Source organism: Eubalaena glacialis, chromosome 5 (assembly GCF_028564815.1).
Source record: "Eubalaena glacialis isolate mEubGla1 chromosome 5, mEubGla1.1.hap2.+ XY, whole genome shotgun sequence".
Taxonomy (NCBI): domain Eukaryota; kingdom Metazoa; phylum Chordata; class Mammalia; order Artiodactyla; family Balaenidae; genus Eubalaena; species Eubalaena glacialis.
Genome location: NC_083720.1, coordinates 90,059,172 through 90,079,263, shown reverse-complemented (window position 1 = coordinate 90,079,263; position 20,092 = coordinate 90,059,172). Strand labels below are relative to the sequence as shown.

Here is a 20,092-nt window from a genome sequence, read left to right as displayed (position 1 = left end):
GACATTGACACTATGGAACCTGTCCAAAAAAGAGATTAATAGTGTTAGAGGACTTAAAATTAGACGCAGTTTTCAACGCGTTGTGAAGATGTTCTCCATTCATCCTTTATTCAATTAATGTATTTTAGGCAGTCCTGTGCCTTTTTCTTGGAAACAGAAGTGAGCAACAAGACAATGCAATTCTCAAGGAGCTTTTATTCTAATGAGGAGGAGACAGATACTAAGTAAACTAAATAAGATATTTGAACAATGATAAATACTATGAGGAAAATAAAATAGAGTAATGTGACAGTGACTGGTAGTTAGGATGATTAGCAATCAGAGAAATTCTCTCTGAGGCAATGACATTTGACTTGAGACTTGAATGATGATGAGGGGCCAACCATGCAAGGATATGGAAAGTGTTTCATGCAGAGGGACTATAAAGTACAAAGGCCCTGCACAGAAGTAGCTGGAGAATGATGAATGAAAGGGAGAGTTGTGGGAAATCAAGCAAGATAATGAGTTTGAATTTATTCTAAGTGTAATGAGAAGCCAGTAGAGGGTTTTAAGTCAGATATGATCTCATTTACCTTTTGAAAAGATCACTGCTGAGTGGACAATGAGTTATGGGGGTAAGACTGGATGTAGAGAAGAGTTTAGAGCAGAAAATAGTTTAATGAGTTATAAACATGAAACCATTTTTTCCTCCCAATCATTGCTTCCAATTACCATAATTAAATTTTTCTTTGCCTTACCTTGACAAGGTTTTAAGAAGATTCAATAATTTTGGTAATTTTCCATTATTAAATGTCTAGTTTATTTGCTGTGAACCTGTGAAACTGTTGTAAAAAGGTGTTTATTAAAAAAAACTCTAGTTCAGTCTAAAAACTTATATCTCATCTTATTTTTTAAAAGAGAATTTTAGTTGACTGTATAACTGATAGAAGCCAAATAGAAGCCAACAGTGTAACATAGCTGCCAAAAAAGAGATACTGTAATCTTAAGTAGTATTTATTGAAAAATGTTGTAGTGTTGCTTTTTGTTAATTTCAAGCCTCTGGCATCTAATTCAAACAAGATGGAATGATAGAGACCAGATTTACCCTCCCGCCTGGAACAACTGACAAAATCTCTGAAATAATGACTTTTAAGACATTGGACATTAGGCAACAGTGATCTCTGAGAAACAGAAAACAGATGAGGAGATCTCTGCAATTGCCCCAGCTTGCTTCCTTGAAAGAATTTCTAGGCCATGGCTTCACTGGTGAAATCTGCCAAACATTTAAAGAAAAAAATAATACTAATTCTACACTCTTCCAGAAAATTGGGGAGGAGGAAATACTTCTAAACTTACTCTATTGGGCCAGCATTATCCTGTTAAAACCAGGCAAAGACATTACAAGAAAAGAACATTTCAAACCAATATCCATTATGAACATATAAGGAGAAATTCTAAGCAAAATTTTAGTAAGTTGAGTCTATCAATTTATAAGAAGGATATTACATCATGATTAAGTGAGGTTTATCCCAGGAATGCAAGGTTAGTTTAACATTTAAAATCAATGTAATTTACCATATTAACAAACTAAAAAAGGAAAATCATATGGTCATCCAGTAGACAGAGAAAAAGCATTTGAAAAAATACAATATCCATTACTGATTAAAAAAAAAAACTCTCAGCAAACTGGGAACAGAAGGGAACTTCCTCAACTTGATAAAGGACATTCAAGGAAAACCTAACATCATACTTAAAAAATGAATTCTGAAGATGTGAATTTTTTAAACAGCTTTATTGAGATGTAATTGGTATACAATGAACTGTACACATTTAACCATACAATATGATAAATTTTGACTTATATGTGCACTCCTGAATTCATAACTACATCAAGATAGTGAACATATCCATCCTCCCTAAGAGTTTCCTCATGCACCCTTGTAATCCTACTCTCCCTCCCTTTTCTCCCTGTCCGTACCTTCCCAGGCAATCACTGATCTGCTTTCTATCACTATAGATTTGTTTGCATTTTCTAGAATTATTTATATTAAAACATTACGTATTTTATATGTAACATTTAATATAAAATTTAATATAAATATAATCATACATTAAAATATATTTTAAAAGAATATTTTAAAATGTATGATTATATATTTTATAATATATTTAAATATTTTAAATATACAAAATATATGGGATCATACAGTATGTACTCTTTTTGATATTTTTTCTGGCTACTTTCACACAGAACAATTATTTTGAGATTCATCCATGTTGTTGTGTATAGCAACAGTTCATTCACTTTTATTGCTGAGTAATAGATATGCCACAATTTGTTTATCCAGTTTTTTAAATAGACATTTAGGTTGCTTCCAGTTTTGGGCTATTACAAATAAAGCTAACACTTTTCCCAAGTGTCCTCTGCCTCCCCCTCCAAGTCAGAAAAACTTTGGATATATTCTTTTTCTTCCTTTTGGCTTTATTGAGAAATAATTGGCATACAATGGTGTGTAAGTTTAATATGTATATCACATTTTCTTTATCTATTTGTCTGTGTGTGGACACTTAGGTTATTTCCACGTCTTGGCTATTGTGAATAATGCTGCAATGAACATGGGTGTGTAGATATCTCTTTGAGATAGTGATTCAGTTTCCTTCGGATATATACCCAGAAGTGGGCTTACTGGGTTGTAGAGTAGTTCTATTTTTAATTATTTGAAAATCTTCATATTGTTTTCCATAGCCACTGTATCAATTTACATTCCCACGTACAGTACAACAGGGTTCCCTTTTCTCCACATCCTCACCAGTACTTGTTGTCTTTTGTCTTTTCGATAAGCCATTTCAACAAGTACGATGTTATATCTCATTGTGGTTTTGATTTGCATTTCCCAGATGATTAGTGATGTTGAGCACCTTTTCATGTACTTGTTGGTGATTTATATGCCTTCTTTGGAGAAATGTCTATTCAAATCCTCTGCCCATTATAAAATCAGATTTTTTTTTTTGCTATTTAGTTGTATGAGTTCCTTATTTATTTTATATATTAATCTTTTATCAGATATGTGGTTTACGAATATTTCCTCCCATTCCATAAGTTGCATTTTCATTTTGCTAACTGTTTCCTTTGCTGTGCAGAACCTTTTTAGTTTGATGTAGTCCCAGTTGTTGATTTTTCTTCTTTTTTTGCTAGTGCTTTTGGTGTCATATCCAAAAATTATTGTCAAGACCAATTACAAGGAGTTTTTTCCCATATGTTTTCTTCTAAGAGTTTTATGGTTTTAGGTCTTATGTTTAAGTCCTTAATTCGTTTCAAATTAATTTTTGTGAGTGGTGTAAGGTAGAGGTCCAGTTTCATTATTTTGCATGTGAATATCCAGAAGAGACTGTCCTTTCTCCACTGAGTATTATTGTCTCTCTTGTCAAATGTTAGTTGACCATATATGTGTGGATTTATTTTGGGGTTCTCGATTCTGTTCCATTGGTCTGTGTGTCTGTTTTCATGCCAGTATCCCACTGTTCTGATTACTAATATAGATTTGTTGGATATTTTCATTCATACCTTATAAGGGTCATATAGCAGGAGCCCATATCAGTTTCTATGTTTCTGCATGCCTGCAACCCAAGGGGATATGTGAAGCTCTCCCAGGAATGTTTTCCTTAAACTTCATTGTAACTGATAGCCCCAAGTTGTGTTTGCATTTTCTGCAACTCAACAAGGAGTGACCAACATAATGTTGGTGATAATTGTTATGATGATGATAATAATCACTGGTACCTATTTAGCACTTACCATATGCCAGGATCTGTTTTAACTTCTTTATATGTAGTAATACATGTTAAGCCTCACAACAGTCCTATGAAATATGTATTATGTATTGTTATTATCCCCATTTTATAGAGAGGGGAATTGAAACATAGAGGTTAAATGATTTGACCAAGGTTTGCCTAGTGTCTCACAACTAGTAAGTGGTGGATTGGGTGGTAAACCCAAGCAGTCAGACTCAGAATCCTTTCTATTCAGTTGGCCAAAAAGTTCGTTCGGGTTTTCCCATATCTTACAGGAAAACCCGAACGAACTTTTTGGCCAGCCCAATATTAACTATTATGTATATTGTTTCTCAATTTCCCCTTCTTGCAGGGTTCTTGATCTCTTTATTTTCTTGATTCTCTCCCTCACTTAACTTTGGGGAGAAAAGAACACCTTGTCCTGCCCCCTCTCAAAAGTAAAAGGGGGAAAGTCTCTTACCACAAACAGTGCTATTTCCAAAAGGCCAACAGCTTCTGTGATAGCATTCCCCTTTTCCCTCCAAAGTTCTCTAAAGACTAGAGGATTGAACCTGGAAGTGGTAGGGTGGTGATGGTAATAAGTTGAGTTCTGTTGTTTCTTGTTAAGTCTTGGAGGAAGTATCCAACTCTCTTTAGAATTTAGGGTACTTAGCCATTCTTGTTTGTCATCTGTGAGTCCTAGTTGCCAATGCTGGGGCAAAGGAAAAAATCACTTTTTATTACTGAGGCTATTATAGTAGTCTAGGAAAGAAAACAGAGGCTTGGACTAGGGTGGCAGTGAAAATGGAGAGAATCATAAATTTGGGATATATTTTGGAAATAAAACCAACAAGACATGGTAGTAAATTGAATATGAGGGAGAAGAACAGAAAGGGATCAAAGAAGAGGATTTTGCCTTGAGCAACCAGGTAGATGGAGGTACCATTTACCGAGATGAGGAGGACTAAAGATGAAAAGAGATTGGAATGGAAGTGTGAGGGTGGCTTGGTCATCAAGAGTACTGTTTTGCCTGGTTAAGTTTTAGATACCTGTTAGATAGCCATGTGAAGGTATCAAATAGAGAGTTGGATACAGGAGTTTGCAGCTCGATGGGCAAGGTAAAGTCTACAGTTATAGATCTGAAAGTAGTCACAGCATGTTCTATATTCAAAGCCATGGGATCAGATAAAATCAGTTAGGGAGAGGATGAGAGAAGAGAGAAGGCTGAGGATCAACCTTAATATTCAGAGGAAAACTCAGCAAGATACTGAACAGGAGTCATCAGTCGGATAGGAAGAAAACAAGGAGAGTGTATTGTCTGTGTCTCAAGAGAATCAAGTCTTTGTCATGATTTGAGTATCTTAAATATAATAAGCTATGTACAGAGGAAGTGAAGCATCGACCTATTTCAGATGGTTTTCTGAACTCAGGCTGTCTGCTGTATAGGAAATTGAAACAAAACTTGAGTGGGAATAAAGAAGGTGAGACTAAATTACCTTAAGATCTCTTTCATCCAAATGAATCTACCACTGAAACTCTTACTGTAAGAATCATATGTTTAAATGTGGAAAAATAAACCATTTTTGGTGAAGAATTTAGAACATGGGGCTAAGCTCCCAATTATATAACTCACTTGAATGGATACATTTTTTAGTAGGAAGAACAAAATCAGAGATGAAGTGGTTTAAAAATTAAACCAGACCTACTAAAAAGATTATGAAACAATTCACCTATAAAACATAAATAGAAGTGAATATAAGCCTCAGCTAAGTGATTTCCAATGTAAGCCCATTTGTTTAAAAAAATTACCTTTATTAGCTTCTGGCTCTTCCATAGTTAATGCTGCTAGTTATGCCCCCTCCCCACAGGCTTCTAGTGTACCAATTTTCAAATTTTAGTGTACATCAATCAACTGGAAGACTTTTTAAAAATACGTATTTCAAGGTCACATCTCTAGAAATTCTGATAGGGTGTAGCCAGGAAATCTATATTTTGACTAATACTCTAGGGGGGATGACCCCGGGACCACACTTGACAAAACACTTGTCCTGATCCTATATTGCATGTATAGGTAACTCTCTTCTGGTAGCAAAAGTGCCACTTGGCACTGTCCACACTATTTTTATTAAAATAATTTATTTTAGATGCATGGTTTACATAATAGAATTACAAAACTGTAAGTTTGAAAGAATAGAAATCAAATATAGAGCTTTTCTTTAGCCTAGTAATTATATGTCAGTCTTGGCTTTTATAAAAAATAAGTTTTGGGGGAGGCTTTAATTTGTCTCCAGAGATTTATCCAACTTGCTTGTTGGGGAGGCAGTCTACCCTTGAGTTTATTTTCAAGGAAATAATGGCTTAAAAAATGTATCCAACTAACTTCTAATTACTCTTTTTTTTGGAGTGATATAATAAATCAGTTATTTAGATCTTAAGTGGTTGATATTTGTTTTGACATCCTGACCACACACTAAAATAATGAGCTTTCAGATGTTTCTTTTTCTATAAGATATAATTATTCATGTGAATCCAGTATATTTTTCTTAACCTCAAATAGTTTCTAAGTCCTATGAAAGTAGAAATTAAAATGAGAACAAAGTTTGACAGTGCAATAATATTGTGTGTTCTAGTGCCTGGCACTTTGTCCTTGCTAGACGTTCAGTACGTGTTGACTGAAGGAGTACAATTATGTGCTAGTCTTTAATAGCTTTCATTCTGCCATTTTTTACTGCCAGCTGTGAAATCCGCTTGCCTACTTATGGTCTTGAAGTATTTCTTTAGTAACTCTCAAAATTCTAGGAGATCCTTACAAAATTAGAGAACTGAAAACCAAAAGTAACATAGATTTGATGTTGTATAATTGTAGCCAACCCTGCCTAAGAGACATTCTAGCGTGTTGGGGTAGGAGGTAGGGGGATGCCCTATCCAAAAGCTCAGCGGTTTTTTTTGTTTGTTTGTTTTTTACACTAATTAGTGAAAAAAATTTATAAGCAATACTGTGGTGATTCAGTTTTCTGTTGAGACATCTCAAACACGCATCATTTCATGGATTTACAATTCTGAAAGGTGTAACTGGGTGAGCAAATACAGGGTCTGCTTTAATACTATCAAATTGAAACATGGCAACTGATAACATCTAGCATCCACCTGTTTCTAATTCCAGTTCCACATTTGAACTTATAAAATAACTGAAAATAATGAGAATATGTATATATTATATATATAATCTATAATCTGTATGTTAAACCTGGTAACTTGGTTAATGAAGGACTAGAATAAAAAGTTGACATAAAATGCAATTGGAACCTTAAAGGGCTTTAATTCTTTCCTCCTTCTCTCTCCTTCATTTATTGTTCCAGGCACAACAAATATCATATTATGTTTGACTTGAAAACTTTATTATCTAGGTAATAACGTTGAGAATCCCCATTTAAACATTCTTAATGGACTACTGCCTTGAAATTATTATTAGTCTTCTAATTTAATTATATAGAATAAATGTAAAATAAAAAGTGATTGTACCAAAACATGGCTTTGGGGGATATTTTGGAAGAAAATACGTAAATCTGAGCCATAATTTCTTTCCAGTGCAGTATTTAAATTTCAGACTTCAACCGCAGTTGTGATTGTTTTTAGTTTGTTAGCTGCCTGGAGTGTTATTTTAAGAAAGCAGAAGCACCATCATTTGCACACTCCTTATAGATCACACACCTTAACCCTGACTTTTTAGCTCCAGTTTTTCAAAAGAAAGTCAAGATGAAGAACTATTTGCTTTTCTGGGGAGTCCTGGCCATTTTTGTTATGGCTGTTCTTGTGACAGGTATGTGGTATTTTGAGAATGAACCCAGATAAAAGGAAAAATAGAACACAGATCTGTTCTTCAGATTTAAACATTTATATTTGTGTTTTGGTTGGACAGCTAGCTGGCTAATTTTTTCTAGCATGTCTTAATCTTTGTATAAGCAGTGATATTTACATGGACAAGACTCACTGTAATTCTTTTTATTCTTTTTTCTCTTCTCTTATTTGTTTGCCTACTACAACCTAGAGAATAAGAAAGTAGATGTTTCTGGATAAGTACAGATAGCTATAGTTACACGAATACCCATATTGAATCTTGAAAATCAGTAATCTCCTTGAGTGTCTCAAATTTATATTCTGGAGAAATGAAGTAATAATTATTATAAATACAATGTAGAGTACATTGAGATTTTATTTCCCCAGAGAGCTTGGTATTAATACGTTCTAACAACGTTCCTGGATCTGAGCCTACAGATTTATTATGACCCTTTAACAATGTTTAATGTTGTACACGTTTCCTATAACTTGATGGCTGAACTTCAGTTATTTTGTTTATTAACTTTTCAAACTATTATAGAAAATGGATTATTTTCTGAATATAGAAGTACAGTGTTTAATAATTTTCATCTAGAAGGGCATATGAATTAGAAGTGATATAATTTGGCTGGTTTGTTCTAAGACTTACTGAGTTTATTCTTTTTTTTTTGATCTCATTCTTACTTCAAGACAGAGTATGATGTAATTAAGAACAGTGATTTTACATATAGTTTATACTAATTTAGCATTAAGAATAATGAATTTCTAATAATATTTAAAACATAAATATATTAGTAGTAAACCATGTATATGTACCTATATGTATATATAAACACATATGTTTATAACATATTTATATACCTATAAACATAAGTGAAACATATATATAGCTACATATGTATAAAAGAGCTATAATTTATTGAGTACATACTATATTCTAGGCATTATGCTAACTGCTTTACATATACTATTCCATTTAATTCTCACAATAACCATTTGAGGGTAGGTACTATTATTGTTTCTGACATATAGTTGAGCCCATTGAAATTTAGAGAGATGAAGTAACTTACCTAAGGTCATACAACAAGCATGTGGTAGGTAGAACCCAGGCCATCAGATACTATAGTCCACACTCCTAACTACTATCCTATTCTTCCTGTATAAGAGAATCACCTTTTAGTAAACTCATTATGTTCATATCTAATATGTATTAAGTCTATTTTCTAATTCGTTTCAATTGAATTAAATTTAACAAATATTTATTGAGCACCTACTATCTTTCAGGTGCTCTTGGAATAAAGTAAGGCATAGTCTACAATAACAGGTTTATTAGGAAAAATACTGCTTGTCGATGAAACAGAATGTTAGAATCTTCTAAGTCTTGGTGAACTAAAAGTATTTGTACATTTTTCTGGTAGGTATATTAGGCTACCTAGTATTTTTATATAGTAACAGTAATGATGGTTTTTTCCTAGGTTTCTGGCAAGAAAATATAATATATGTCATAACTAAAATAGAGATATTTTCTATTTAAGACTTAATGGTCAAGTCACTACTTGACTCAATCTGTATTTTTTGGTCAGGCATAACATGCTAATTTCTATTTTATTGAGAGAAAACATTTAAGAGTCATGAATACAGGAGGAGGGAAAGGACACCATTTAAGTCATCTTACTCTTCAAAAAATTAAGAAGAATTATATCATTGTCTTAAATTGCTTCGTAATGATTTTTCTCCAATACCATATAGACTTTTATCAGAAGATTTATTAAGAACTTATGAATAATGGCATAATAATGCATTATAAAGTACTTCAAAACAATTATAAGTACAATAACAATGGTCTTAAAATGTTTTTGTAATGACTGTTATCATTAAGACTGAAATACTGCAGTTAGCTCCTTTCTGCTCTGGGATCGTCACCAGAATAATTAGATTTCCAGTTACAATTGTATCTATCCTTATCATTTAACCTTTATAACTTGAATTTGTGTGCTAAGTCTTTGTTTTTTTAATTGAGGCTTGATGGAAGGAAATTTTAAAGGTCACTTAGCTAAAATTATAGGAATAAAAAAGATATTTAACATTATTATTGTTTAATTAACACTATTAAATAAAGCTATTTATTTTTGGGGGGAGTGGATTGTCACTTTTTATTTATGTCTTTTACATTGTTTTAATTTTTTACAATAATTTTTCCACTTTTTAAAGAAAAAACAATGTTTTTTTTACTCAGGTTCTTATGCATTTTAAGAGAGATGAAATGACACTGTTTTCCCCCCACTACGTATATTAGAAGCATCTTCTCTTTTTTTATTAAAAATTTTTACAGGACAAGGAAAGACTGAGGAACTGTCACAGATTAGAGTACATACATATATACTAAGGAGACACAACAACTAAATCAAATGTGGGATCCCAGATTGGATCCTTGGACAGGAAAAGAATAGTGGAAAAACTGGTCAAATCTGAATTAGGTCTGTAGTTTAGTTTATAGTATTGTATCAATGTTACTTTCCTCATTTTGATAACTGTACTATGGTTATGTAAGTTGTAAATATTAGGGGAAATTAGGTGAAGGATATATGAGAACTTTCTGTACTATTTTTGCAAATTTTCTGTAAGACTAAAATCATTTCAGAATAAAAAAATGTAAAATTTTTTAATATATTCCAGAACTTAATTCACTATTTTTCTTTCCAAGCTTGCTTTTTTTTTCTGTGTTCCCTATATTTATTAATGGGATTATTAGTCTCCTAGTCACCAGTAAAGCTATTTATTATTAACTCTTCAGGTATCTGTTAACTGATCTAAGTCCAGATAATAAGAAATTTTCTTTGTTAATTCTTTGCAGCACTTACCAGACCTCATTGTCTAATATTCAGATTAGACAATAAATGTTGACATTCAGAGTTAAGGCTTTAATAGTCATCTGTGTATAATATTCAGATTAGACAATAAATGTTGACATTCAGAGTTAAGGCTTTAATAGTCATCTGTGTATTCACTCATTCATTTATTATTTTTTTCTGTACACATGCATATTATATTAAATAGAACTTGTTCCTCACAATATATTCTAAATTGTTTTAGCAAATTTATAGCACCTTATGTCTATATATATTGTATCTTTAAAAATAATTCTTATAAGAAATATTAATAAATATAGCACTTATTATTTTATTGTATTAAATCATTATACTATGATAACCTGAATGTTATTATGAAAAAGAAGAATATAATTAAGTTTAGGAAACTTTTAGTGGAGAATATTTAAAGTCTTACAAAATAAGGTTATCTTTGGGAAAATATGCATGTTCTTAGTTCTAATGCAATCTAAGGAAAAAAGAAAGTATAACTGGGAGTTCAGGAAGGACGTGACACTTCAAACTGGGTTTATTATAAAGGCTAATGTTACTTTTTGTTCACTTTTGAATAAATTCCTCTGGTCTGAGAGAAATCCAGTTTAGATTTTTGTTTTCTTTCTCATTTTGGCATTTGGCACTGATTTTTACAAAGCCACATCATTCAGAGGGTTGTGCCTCTATTAATAGCTTTAGATTAAAACCAGAATTCTTTCAGTCAGGTTAGAAAGACCATGGACTGGTCCAAGGGAAGGAGAGAAAATTCCTTTTGGAGTTCATTTGGATTTCCTTCACTACGCTGTGAGATTCCACTTAGCTATTTTAGATTAGGAAAAAGAACAAATGGAGAAAGCCGAAACTGATCAACCATAAAACTTAAGTTTTCTGCTGGGGGGAGGGGCATAAATTAACTTGATAGAAAGTATAAAAATAGACTTTCGTTTACCTTTCTTCTTAATATGTATTATCTTTCAAGCCCAAGATGAAGATGAAAGGACTGTTCTTGCTGACAACAAGTGTAAGTGTGCCCGGATTACTTCCAGGGTCATCCCTTCTGCTGAAGATCCTAGTCAAGACATTGTGGAGAGAAACATCAGAATTATGTATGTGGTATTTCATGTTTCATTTTTTCATATTGTGAGCAGAGATACTTTCTGATATTAGCAAGTGTTTGCATGTGATACCTATATCTTTGCTCCTCTTTTTCGTGTGTAGCACCTTACATTAGTTGAATCTGGTTAATGGGCTTGAGCCAATTATGTAGAAGTTGGGAGCAGGAACAAAGGTTTCCAGGCAACCTAAAACCAGTCAGCTAGATCAAATAATAACTGAAGGTCGCATCTAGTCATCAACATGCCCTGTTTATACGGAGTTATTTCAATTTGAATCAGAACTTCTAGTTGCCCTTGATCAGTTCAAAGTGAAACTTGAGATAACATTAAAAGGCTTGTTTTGTACCATATATGGACCACAGAGTATTTCACTTTGTACTCAACTGCCGGTCTCCATAAAAGTAAGGTAGACTAATCAAATTGACTAAATTAATTTCGTCTATACTTGTATATTGGACTTCAGATATTTATTTCATTTCACACATAGTCTGTCATAAAGTCTTATTCGACAGCAAAAATGCTAATAATACTTAAGAACTGAGATTCCTATTGGATCTAGTCATTAATGTCTTCCTTGTGAACTACTTCTACCTTGAATAGCCTCCCCCCAAATCAAATACCTCTTATTGAAACAGAACATAGCACTCGATCCCATTTAATCAATGGGAGAAGTATAATATGCTTAAGAATTTGTTTCGAGTTCTGGCTGTCACTAAATAGCTATGTGCTCTGGTATGCTAGTTACTTAACCAATCTAAACTTCAACTTTCTCATCTTTACTAATAGGAAAATAATATGTATCTCATAGGGTTATTGTAAAGATAAATCGAGAAGATCTATTCCTTTTAAAGACTGTGTAGTTCCTGGCACATTTTCAAAACGTATTTGCTGTTACTTATTCACCTAACCTATGTGCCAGTTATCATTATGTCACTATCCTTCTTAAAATCCCTTTGCTGGTTCCCATAATGTTGTTACTAGGATAAATTACGAACGTCTCAGCCTAACCTATAACGCTCGGCAAAACTCTCAAGCTCTTCCATTGCCACTATTTTTTCACCTCATGTTTGAAAAGCCAGTACATTGCAGTACCTTTATTTCCTCACACTCACAGTGCTCTCTTCCTCTTCCGTTTTTGCATAACCTAGTTCCTCTGCTTTAAGAACTCTTTCTCCCACCCCTCTTAGCCTGGTTAACTCCTTACCCTGCATGTCTTAGCTTGGACATCTCTTCCTCTAGCAAATTTTCTCTGGCCACAGAGTCTGTACCACATAGCTCCCTGTTAAGGGTAGAACAATTGGAGAAGCATGTAACTTGAGGGGATGGCGTCCATGACACTGGCACCTAAACCATGTTGAAGAGGAGTGTCTATCTTATGTTTAAATCTCCAGGGGACAGATTTAAAATGGCACACCAGGATTCTCTAATTTATCTTTTTCTTCTATTACATGATTCTTTTTATGATATATTATTTATTAAAATCAGGCAATTCAGTTACTTATGCCACTTCCCTGATGTGTATTGATGCTTCCCTAATCTTATTTCTGGAAGTTTTATTATCATTGCTGTGTCATTATGGCATTATTCCCAACTCAATCACTTACTAATGATGTGACTTTGGGCAAGTTACTTAACTAATTTGAGCCTGTTTCCTAAACTGAAAAAAAGGAATAATTATATAGGTATGTTTATATACACATGTACTTCATAAGGTTGTGAGGATTAAATATAGTAATGTATAAAAGCACCTAGAACAGTGTTTGGCCCATGGTGAAACACTCATACATGTTTATTCCCTTATTTTTCTCATTATTTAAAGCATTTTTTAATACTACTAGAGATTTTACAATGTAATAAAGAGTTGATCATTCATTCATTAATTTGGCAAACACTTATTGAGTGCTTCTGAAAGCCACTGAGGATTGGAGCTGGGGATAAAATAATGTGTATAAAACACAGTCCATGCCATCAGAGAATTTACAGTCTAGTAGGGAACTTTAAATAATTGAAAAGGCAATTTCAATACAGTATTGTAAATGCTATGACAAGAATAGGCATAGGATGTTATAGGAGCACGAAGCGGGGGCACCCAGTCCAGTCCTTGGGGGAGGTGGGAGAGTGGCAGGGGGAGGCGGGAGAGGGTATTTGGAGTAAGTGGTAGAAGTGGATGATGGCTGTTAGCTGACTGAACTGGAGTTAGCTAGGTAAGTGTGTGTGGGGGAACGGCAGGGTTGATAGATGAAGCAGCTCATGCCAGGAAAAGGAAACAGGGTTGCTGTGAGGATTATATGAGATCATCATGTTAGCATGTTTATCATAGTACCAGGCACACGGTAAGTGCTTAGTAAATGTTAGAACTGTTATCGTTTTTGTCATTGTTAAGACTTGGAGATGAGAAAATCGTCGTAAGTTTGTGCAATTGCAAGCAGCTGTTTACAGCTGGCACATGTTATAAAGAGGGTGGTGTGGTGAGAGATAAGGCTGGAGAGTTAAAGGTATTTCATGTAGTATCTTCTATGCCATCTTAATGATACCCTGTTTTCTAGGGGGAGACAGTGTAGGTTTTAAGCAGAGAAGGAAATTAGGCTTGTATTTTAAAAAGACTGTTTTGGCAATAATGTGGCTAATATATTGGAGAGGTCAAGACTGAAGGAGGGTATTGCTGCAAACTAGGAGAGAAATGGTGGTGTCCTGATCAAGTAGCTGGAGTTCACAGATGCAAAGAATCAGAATCAATTGAACTGTGAGATGGATTATAGGTCATGACAGAGAGGGAAGACTGAGGGTGGTATCCAAGTTTTTGGCTTGGATATCTCTGTGGATAATATTGCTAAATACTGAGTTAGGAAACATGAGTTTTTTTTTTTTTTTTTTGTATTTTTTGGTAGGGAGGGATGCATATGATGAGGAGTGGTGACATAGATGAAAAAATGTAAAATTTAATGAAATCACCTGAACTAGTTGATGTGTAATTTTTCATGGAACATCTCCAAATCAAGAGGTCTGGATTCCAGTTCCAGCTTTACTACTTAGTAGCTGTGTGACCTTGGGTAGGTCACCAACCTCTTTGATTTATAATTACTGCATTTCTAAAATGTGGATATTAGTATCTGTCCATTCATTCCATAAATATTGAACATATTCTACATGCCACACATGTAGCAAGCCACTGGGAATGTGTAAACGTTTTTGCTTCAAGGAATTTATAGAATCTAGAAGCAACTGCTGTGTAGATAAGCAACTGTAATATGGCATTTGTTATAATAAGATATAAGAAACTTTAATGAGACTACAGAGGAAGGAGTTTATTGAGGGGTGGGGATGGGATCAAGGTAAAAATCAGAGAGAAGGTAAAACTTGAGCTTATTTTTAAAGGAAAAGCAGGGATTTGCCAAGTAATCAAAGATAGTTGACAGAGGAGTTGTTGTGAGGTTTATTTTGAATGACAATGTTTAAAATGTAACAATTACTGTGAAATCTGAGTAATAGTATTACTAAAGAGTGTTTATAGAGTGCTAAATGTCCGAATGAAATAGTAAGTACTGTCCTAGCAATATACCTATTACCAAAAATAACAATATCTGCTAATTTCATTATTCTTCTTTGTTTTCTTTCCTTCTTTTTTTTTTTAGTGTTCCTCTGAACAGCAGGGAGAATATCTCTGATCCTACCTCACCCCGGAGAACCAACTTTGTGTACCATTTGTCCGACCTGTAAGAGATTTTCCTTCATACTAATATAGATATTGAAGTCAATAACTTTTAATTAAATTGTTAGTAAGAATGTTTTTGAAAACAAATTGGGGTATAAACATTTACCAGTATAATTTGAACTTCTGAATACATTAATTCCTATGTTAATCATTAGGTATCATAAATTCATAAAACTTTATCACAGATAAAAGTTAGCTGTAAATTTATTCTAAAGATGAAATTATTGCCATTAGTACAAAGGACCAATTTGTCTTTATAGTTCAATAATTCAGACACATTAACATGCAGGTGTTTCTTTGGAAGCTATAGAATCCAACATAAAAAACTAAAGAACAAACCCGTCTTTGTTACTATAAATAACTCATTTACTCCTAGTACCTCACAATCATATTATCATGTTATTATATTGCTTACTTTGAACTGAAGGTTGAAAAATTACATAAATAATTCTGTATTATAGAGACGTTGAAGTCTGAAAGGAGTCACCCTTTGTCAGAACTAATTGATTTTGGATAGAAATGTATAGTTACTCAGATTCTGAGACAACATTTGATGGGGGTTGTCTAATGCATATATTTGTTTTTCAGCTGTAAAAAATGTGATCTTACAGAAGTGGAGCTGGATAATCAAGTAGTTACTGCCACCCAGAGCAATATCTGTGATGAAGACATTGAGACTTGTTACACTTATGACAGAAACAAGTGCTATACAAACAGGGTCCCACTTAGCTATGGTGGTAAGATCCAAATGGTGGAAACAGCTTTGACCCCGGATTCCTGCTATCCTGACTAATTTAAGTCATTGCTGACTGCACAACTCCTTATCTTGAAAGGCTCTCCATTTTGATTCCAGGTAGTTAATATATTTACTACCAATGAATTTGAAACCATGATTTTTTTTTTTTGGATAATATAAAACTAACTACCCCACTCCTCCCCACCCCCCTGCCCCTGGGCAAATAACTGAAATAGTAGCATTGTTATTTTTTAAGGTAAATTTCTAGCATTTAAAAAAATAGACAAGGGGAGAAAATAAAACTCAAAAGAGTAAAAATCAGGAGACATAATTAAATTTTGCCTTTTTTTTTTTTTGGCTTTGCCCTGGAGAGCCTGAGCTTTTGCACATTCCATACTATTCTCTTTAAAAAAAGTATCACTGTGCAGAGAAAATTTATATGTAAATATAGGTCAATTGTTTGTCTTCATTAGAAAAATAATAATTGGAAAACATGTTTTGGAAATATTCATAAAACAATTTAAAATGGGATCTCTAATATTTATGAAACCAATTAGCTGAAAGTGGCATAATTAAGTGTATAATTGAAAAATATATTTTGATATAACAGATTTGGGAGCAAATGATATGGATTTTTTTTAATAAAATTTTTTTGATAATCAGGATAGTGTGAGAAATTCCCATTACAAATCACCTCTGTTATAACTGAATCTAACAAATTATGTATTCCAAAATATGTATTCTCCAGCACAGTTTGAACAATTAAATAGATTCATAAGCATATACCTGTGTGAAATAATTTACTGGAAAAAAGTTTGCTTGTGTTAACTTTGCTGTATGTAAGTTAAAATATCATTTATGGGACTTCCCTGGTGGTGCAGTGGTTAAGAATCCGCCTGCCAATGCAGGGGACACAGGTTCATGCCCTGGTCCGGGAAGATCCCACATTCCGCGTAGCAACTAAGCCTGTGCGCCACAACTACTGAGCCTGCGCTCTAGAGTCCGCGAGCCATAACTACTGAGCCCACATGCCACAACTCCTGAAGCCCGTGTGCCTAGAGCCCTGCCCCGCAACAAGAGAAGCCACTGCAATGAGAAGCCCGCGTGCCGCAACCAGAGAAAGCCCGTCACAGCAACGAAGACCCAGTGCAGCCAAAAATAAATAAATAAACAAATAAATAAATAAAAATATCATTTATTACTGAGGAACAGTTTGTAAGTATAATTATGCATTAATCACTGAATTCAAACCTGTAGTATTTGAGGTAGCTTTGTCATTTTATACCTAAAATTAAATAAAAAGGCCAAGTCCATCCTGACAAATATAGTGTTTCTCATGGCACATAAAACTTCTTTATGGCAGAAAGTCAAGGCCAATTGGCATACATATCTAAGACTACTGTGGAAAGTAAATGCTGACCCTGCATTTAAAATAACGAGAGGCTGATTAGTAAAATCAGTTTCTTGAAGAAACATTGTTCTGTTTTCTTTTTTTTTCAAATGGTAATAGTCATTTTTAATAACTTCCACTGTGTTCATACTGATTATTCAGTGTTTTTTATTTTTTTTTAGGGATAAGGCTCCGACACTCTGGTGCTTCAGTAGGAATCATAGTTTTGACATGCTAAAGACAAATCATTCTTGACCAATCTTCAATCTGGTATGTGGTTTTAGCCAAGAATTTGAACTTTATTTAATCAGTAAACAGTTATTGAATATTTACCACATGCGAGGAACTCTGCTAGATTTTTGGTGATTAATCTGTGGTAAGTGCCCTCAAGATAGCGCCACTCACTTCCTAGACCTCTGCTCAGTTGGACCCCAGTTCAGTTCGGTAACAATCTTCACCATGAAGCTCACCCTGACTACTTAAAAAAAAATTGCAAATCCTGTTCCCTATCTTGGTTTATTCCACCCCCATGTGCTTATCACTCTCTAGCAGACTATATCATTTTACTTACATATTATGTTTATGGTGTCTCCTCCAACAGTGCATAAGCGCCACAAGCACAGCCGTTTTTATTTTGCCCATTGATGTATCCCCAGCACTGGGAAGGGTGTCTGGCACGTAGAGGAGCTCAATAAATAGTTGTTGAATGAATGAATATGAGTACAGCTTAGTTGAGGAAACAAGACATATGCACAATCACAATCACTTGGCAGAATCACGTAAAGCAAATAAATAGGTTTCGAAGTGTTCTGAGAATTTATGGGAGACTTCTCCCCCAGTTTTATTGAGATATAACTGACATACAACTTTGTATAAGTTTTAAGGTGTACAGCAGAATGACTTCACATACTTACCTGTCGTGAAATTGTTACCACAATAAGTTTAGTTAACATCCATCACCTCATATAGGTACAAATTTTTTTTCCCTTGTGATGAGAACTTTTAGGGGGAGACTGTTTCTGAAGAGGCTCCTCTACTGTATTCCCATCTTTGCCTTAGATTCTCTGCATACCCAATAAAAAAAGTTTTTGGTACCATGTTGCAGATTCTTGTAGGAGAGAGCCCTATGCCAGTATTATTGCCTCATTAAATGCCAGCTGGAAGAGGACTGCAAACTTAAAAGTCCTGCGGGTCTTCCTTCTTTCAGAAGTTCAGTTAAACTCTAGAATTATCATATTGATAACAATTTAGCCCTTATACTAAGTGCTAAGTGTTAGTCTAAGTGCTTTATTAAGCATTAACTCATTCAGTATAAATCCAGAGTAGCTGGTGACTCTTAAATGAGTTACTGAAGAGTGATTAAAGCCTTCCTGTTAGTTTCATTCATACATTTAAGTGGACAATTTAGCAGGGATACATGAGGAGTCAGTGCAGATGAAGCAGGTGTGAAAGGAACCTCTCCTTTGTGTTTGTGTGAGGTCCATGGGCTGTTCTCAACCAATGATGATTGAGTGTGGCAAAGATACTAAGACAGGCTTTGGGGTGGCAGTGTAGTATAGTGGTTAAATCCATGGCCTAGCTTGGAATACTCTACTTAGAGACTAAATGACAGGTCACCAAGGGCAAGTTTATTCAATGTAAGGTTGAAAAATGAGTAAAAATAACTATCTCATAAAATATCTCATGAAATAACTATCTTATAAAAATAAGCATACATGCCATAATGTATGTATATCACTTAACACAGCTTTTATAGCTTTCAGTAACCTGTAAATTACAGTTGATGTTGTGTGTTATCTTTTGGCTCTTCTCTTTGCTCAGGCAACAAATCAGAGAAAAATGTGAAAACGTACTAGATTAGTGATTCTCAAACTTTAATGTGTGTGAGACTCACCTGGAGGACTCATTGAAACAGATTGCTGAGCCCCACCCTCAGAGATGCTGATTAAGTAGTTCTGGGATGCCACAGGAGAAATTGCAGGTCAAAAAAATTCCCCGGTGCTGCTGCTGCCTGGGAATTGCTTTAGAACCACGACTTTAGAATTATAAACCTCCATCTCCACCTAGTGGTTGATTTATGAAATACAATGCATATGCATTTTAACACGTTTCATTTAGTCCTCTTAAGTGTCCTGTGAAATAATCATTGTCTTCATTTTACAAATCATGAAACTAAGATGCAAAGAGATAAAGTAATCTTATTAAGGTTTGACAAATAGTATATGGAGAACTTATAATTGGATCCAGACTGTGAGGCTCCAAAGCCAGTGATCTCATTCAGTGTTATCCTGTCTAAAATACATTTTTCAGACCATTTCCCCCAGTAATTCCACTTCTGAGGAAGTAATCAGAAGTATGGACAAAGAGGAATAAAGATATTTATCACTACATTATTTATTATAGTGAAAATTCATAAGAAACTTTAAGTCCATCATTGAAGGGAATGATAATATAGTGTATACTTGAGAATATTTTACAGACAACAAACATGAAGCTTTAAGTATTTTTAATTATATGGAAATTGCTTATATAACGTGAAGAAGGAAATGCAGGCTATTTCATAAAATAATTACTTCAAGACCCTCCCTCCCTTATGCACATAAAAGAGAAAATAGACCAAAGTATTAACATTGGCTAGTGGGATTATGTGTTATTTATATTTGTTTACCTTTTACTTTTTACTACTTGCCA

At 34.0% G+C, this 20,092-nt stretch overlaps 1 protein-coding gene across 1 annotated transcript in view; it reads left to right on the top strand.

Annotated features, from left to right (window-relative positions):
• Window positions 1-16,637, top strand: part of JCHAIN (joining chain of multimeric IgA and IgM) — a 47,582-nt gene extending 30,945 nt beyond the window's left edge. Inside the window, exons 2-4 of the mRNA XM_061192358.1 lie at window positions 11,428-11,554; window positions 15,196-15,276; window positions 15,864-16,637. Coding sequence (XP_061048341.1) covers window positions 11,428-11,554; window positions 15,196-15,276; window positions 15,864-16,068 — 413 coding nt within the window. The 3' untranslated portion in view covers window positions 16,069-16,637. The remainder of the gene's footprint in view (window positions 1-11,427; window positions 11,555-15,195; window positions 15,277-15,863) is intronic.
• Window positions 16,638-20,092: the final 3,455 nt, after the last annotated feature.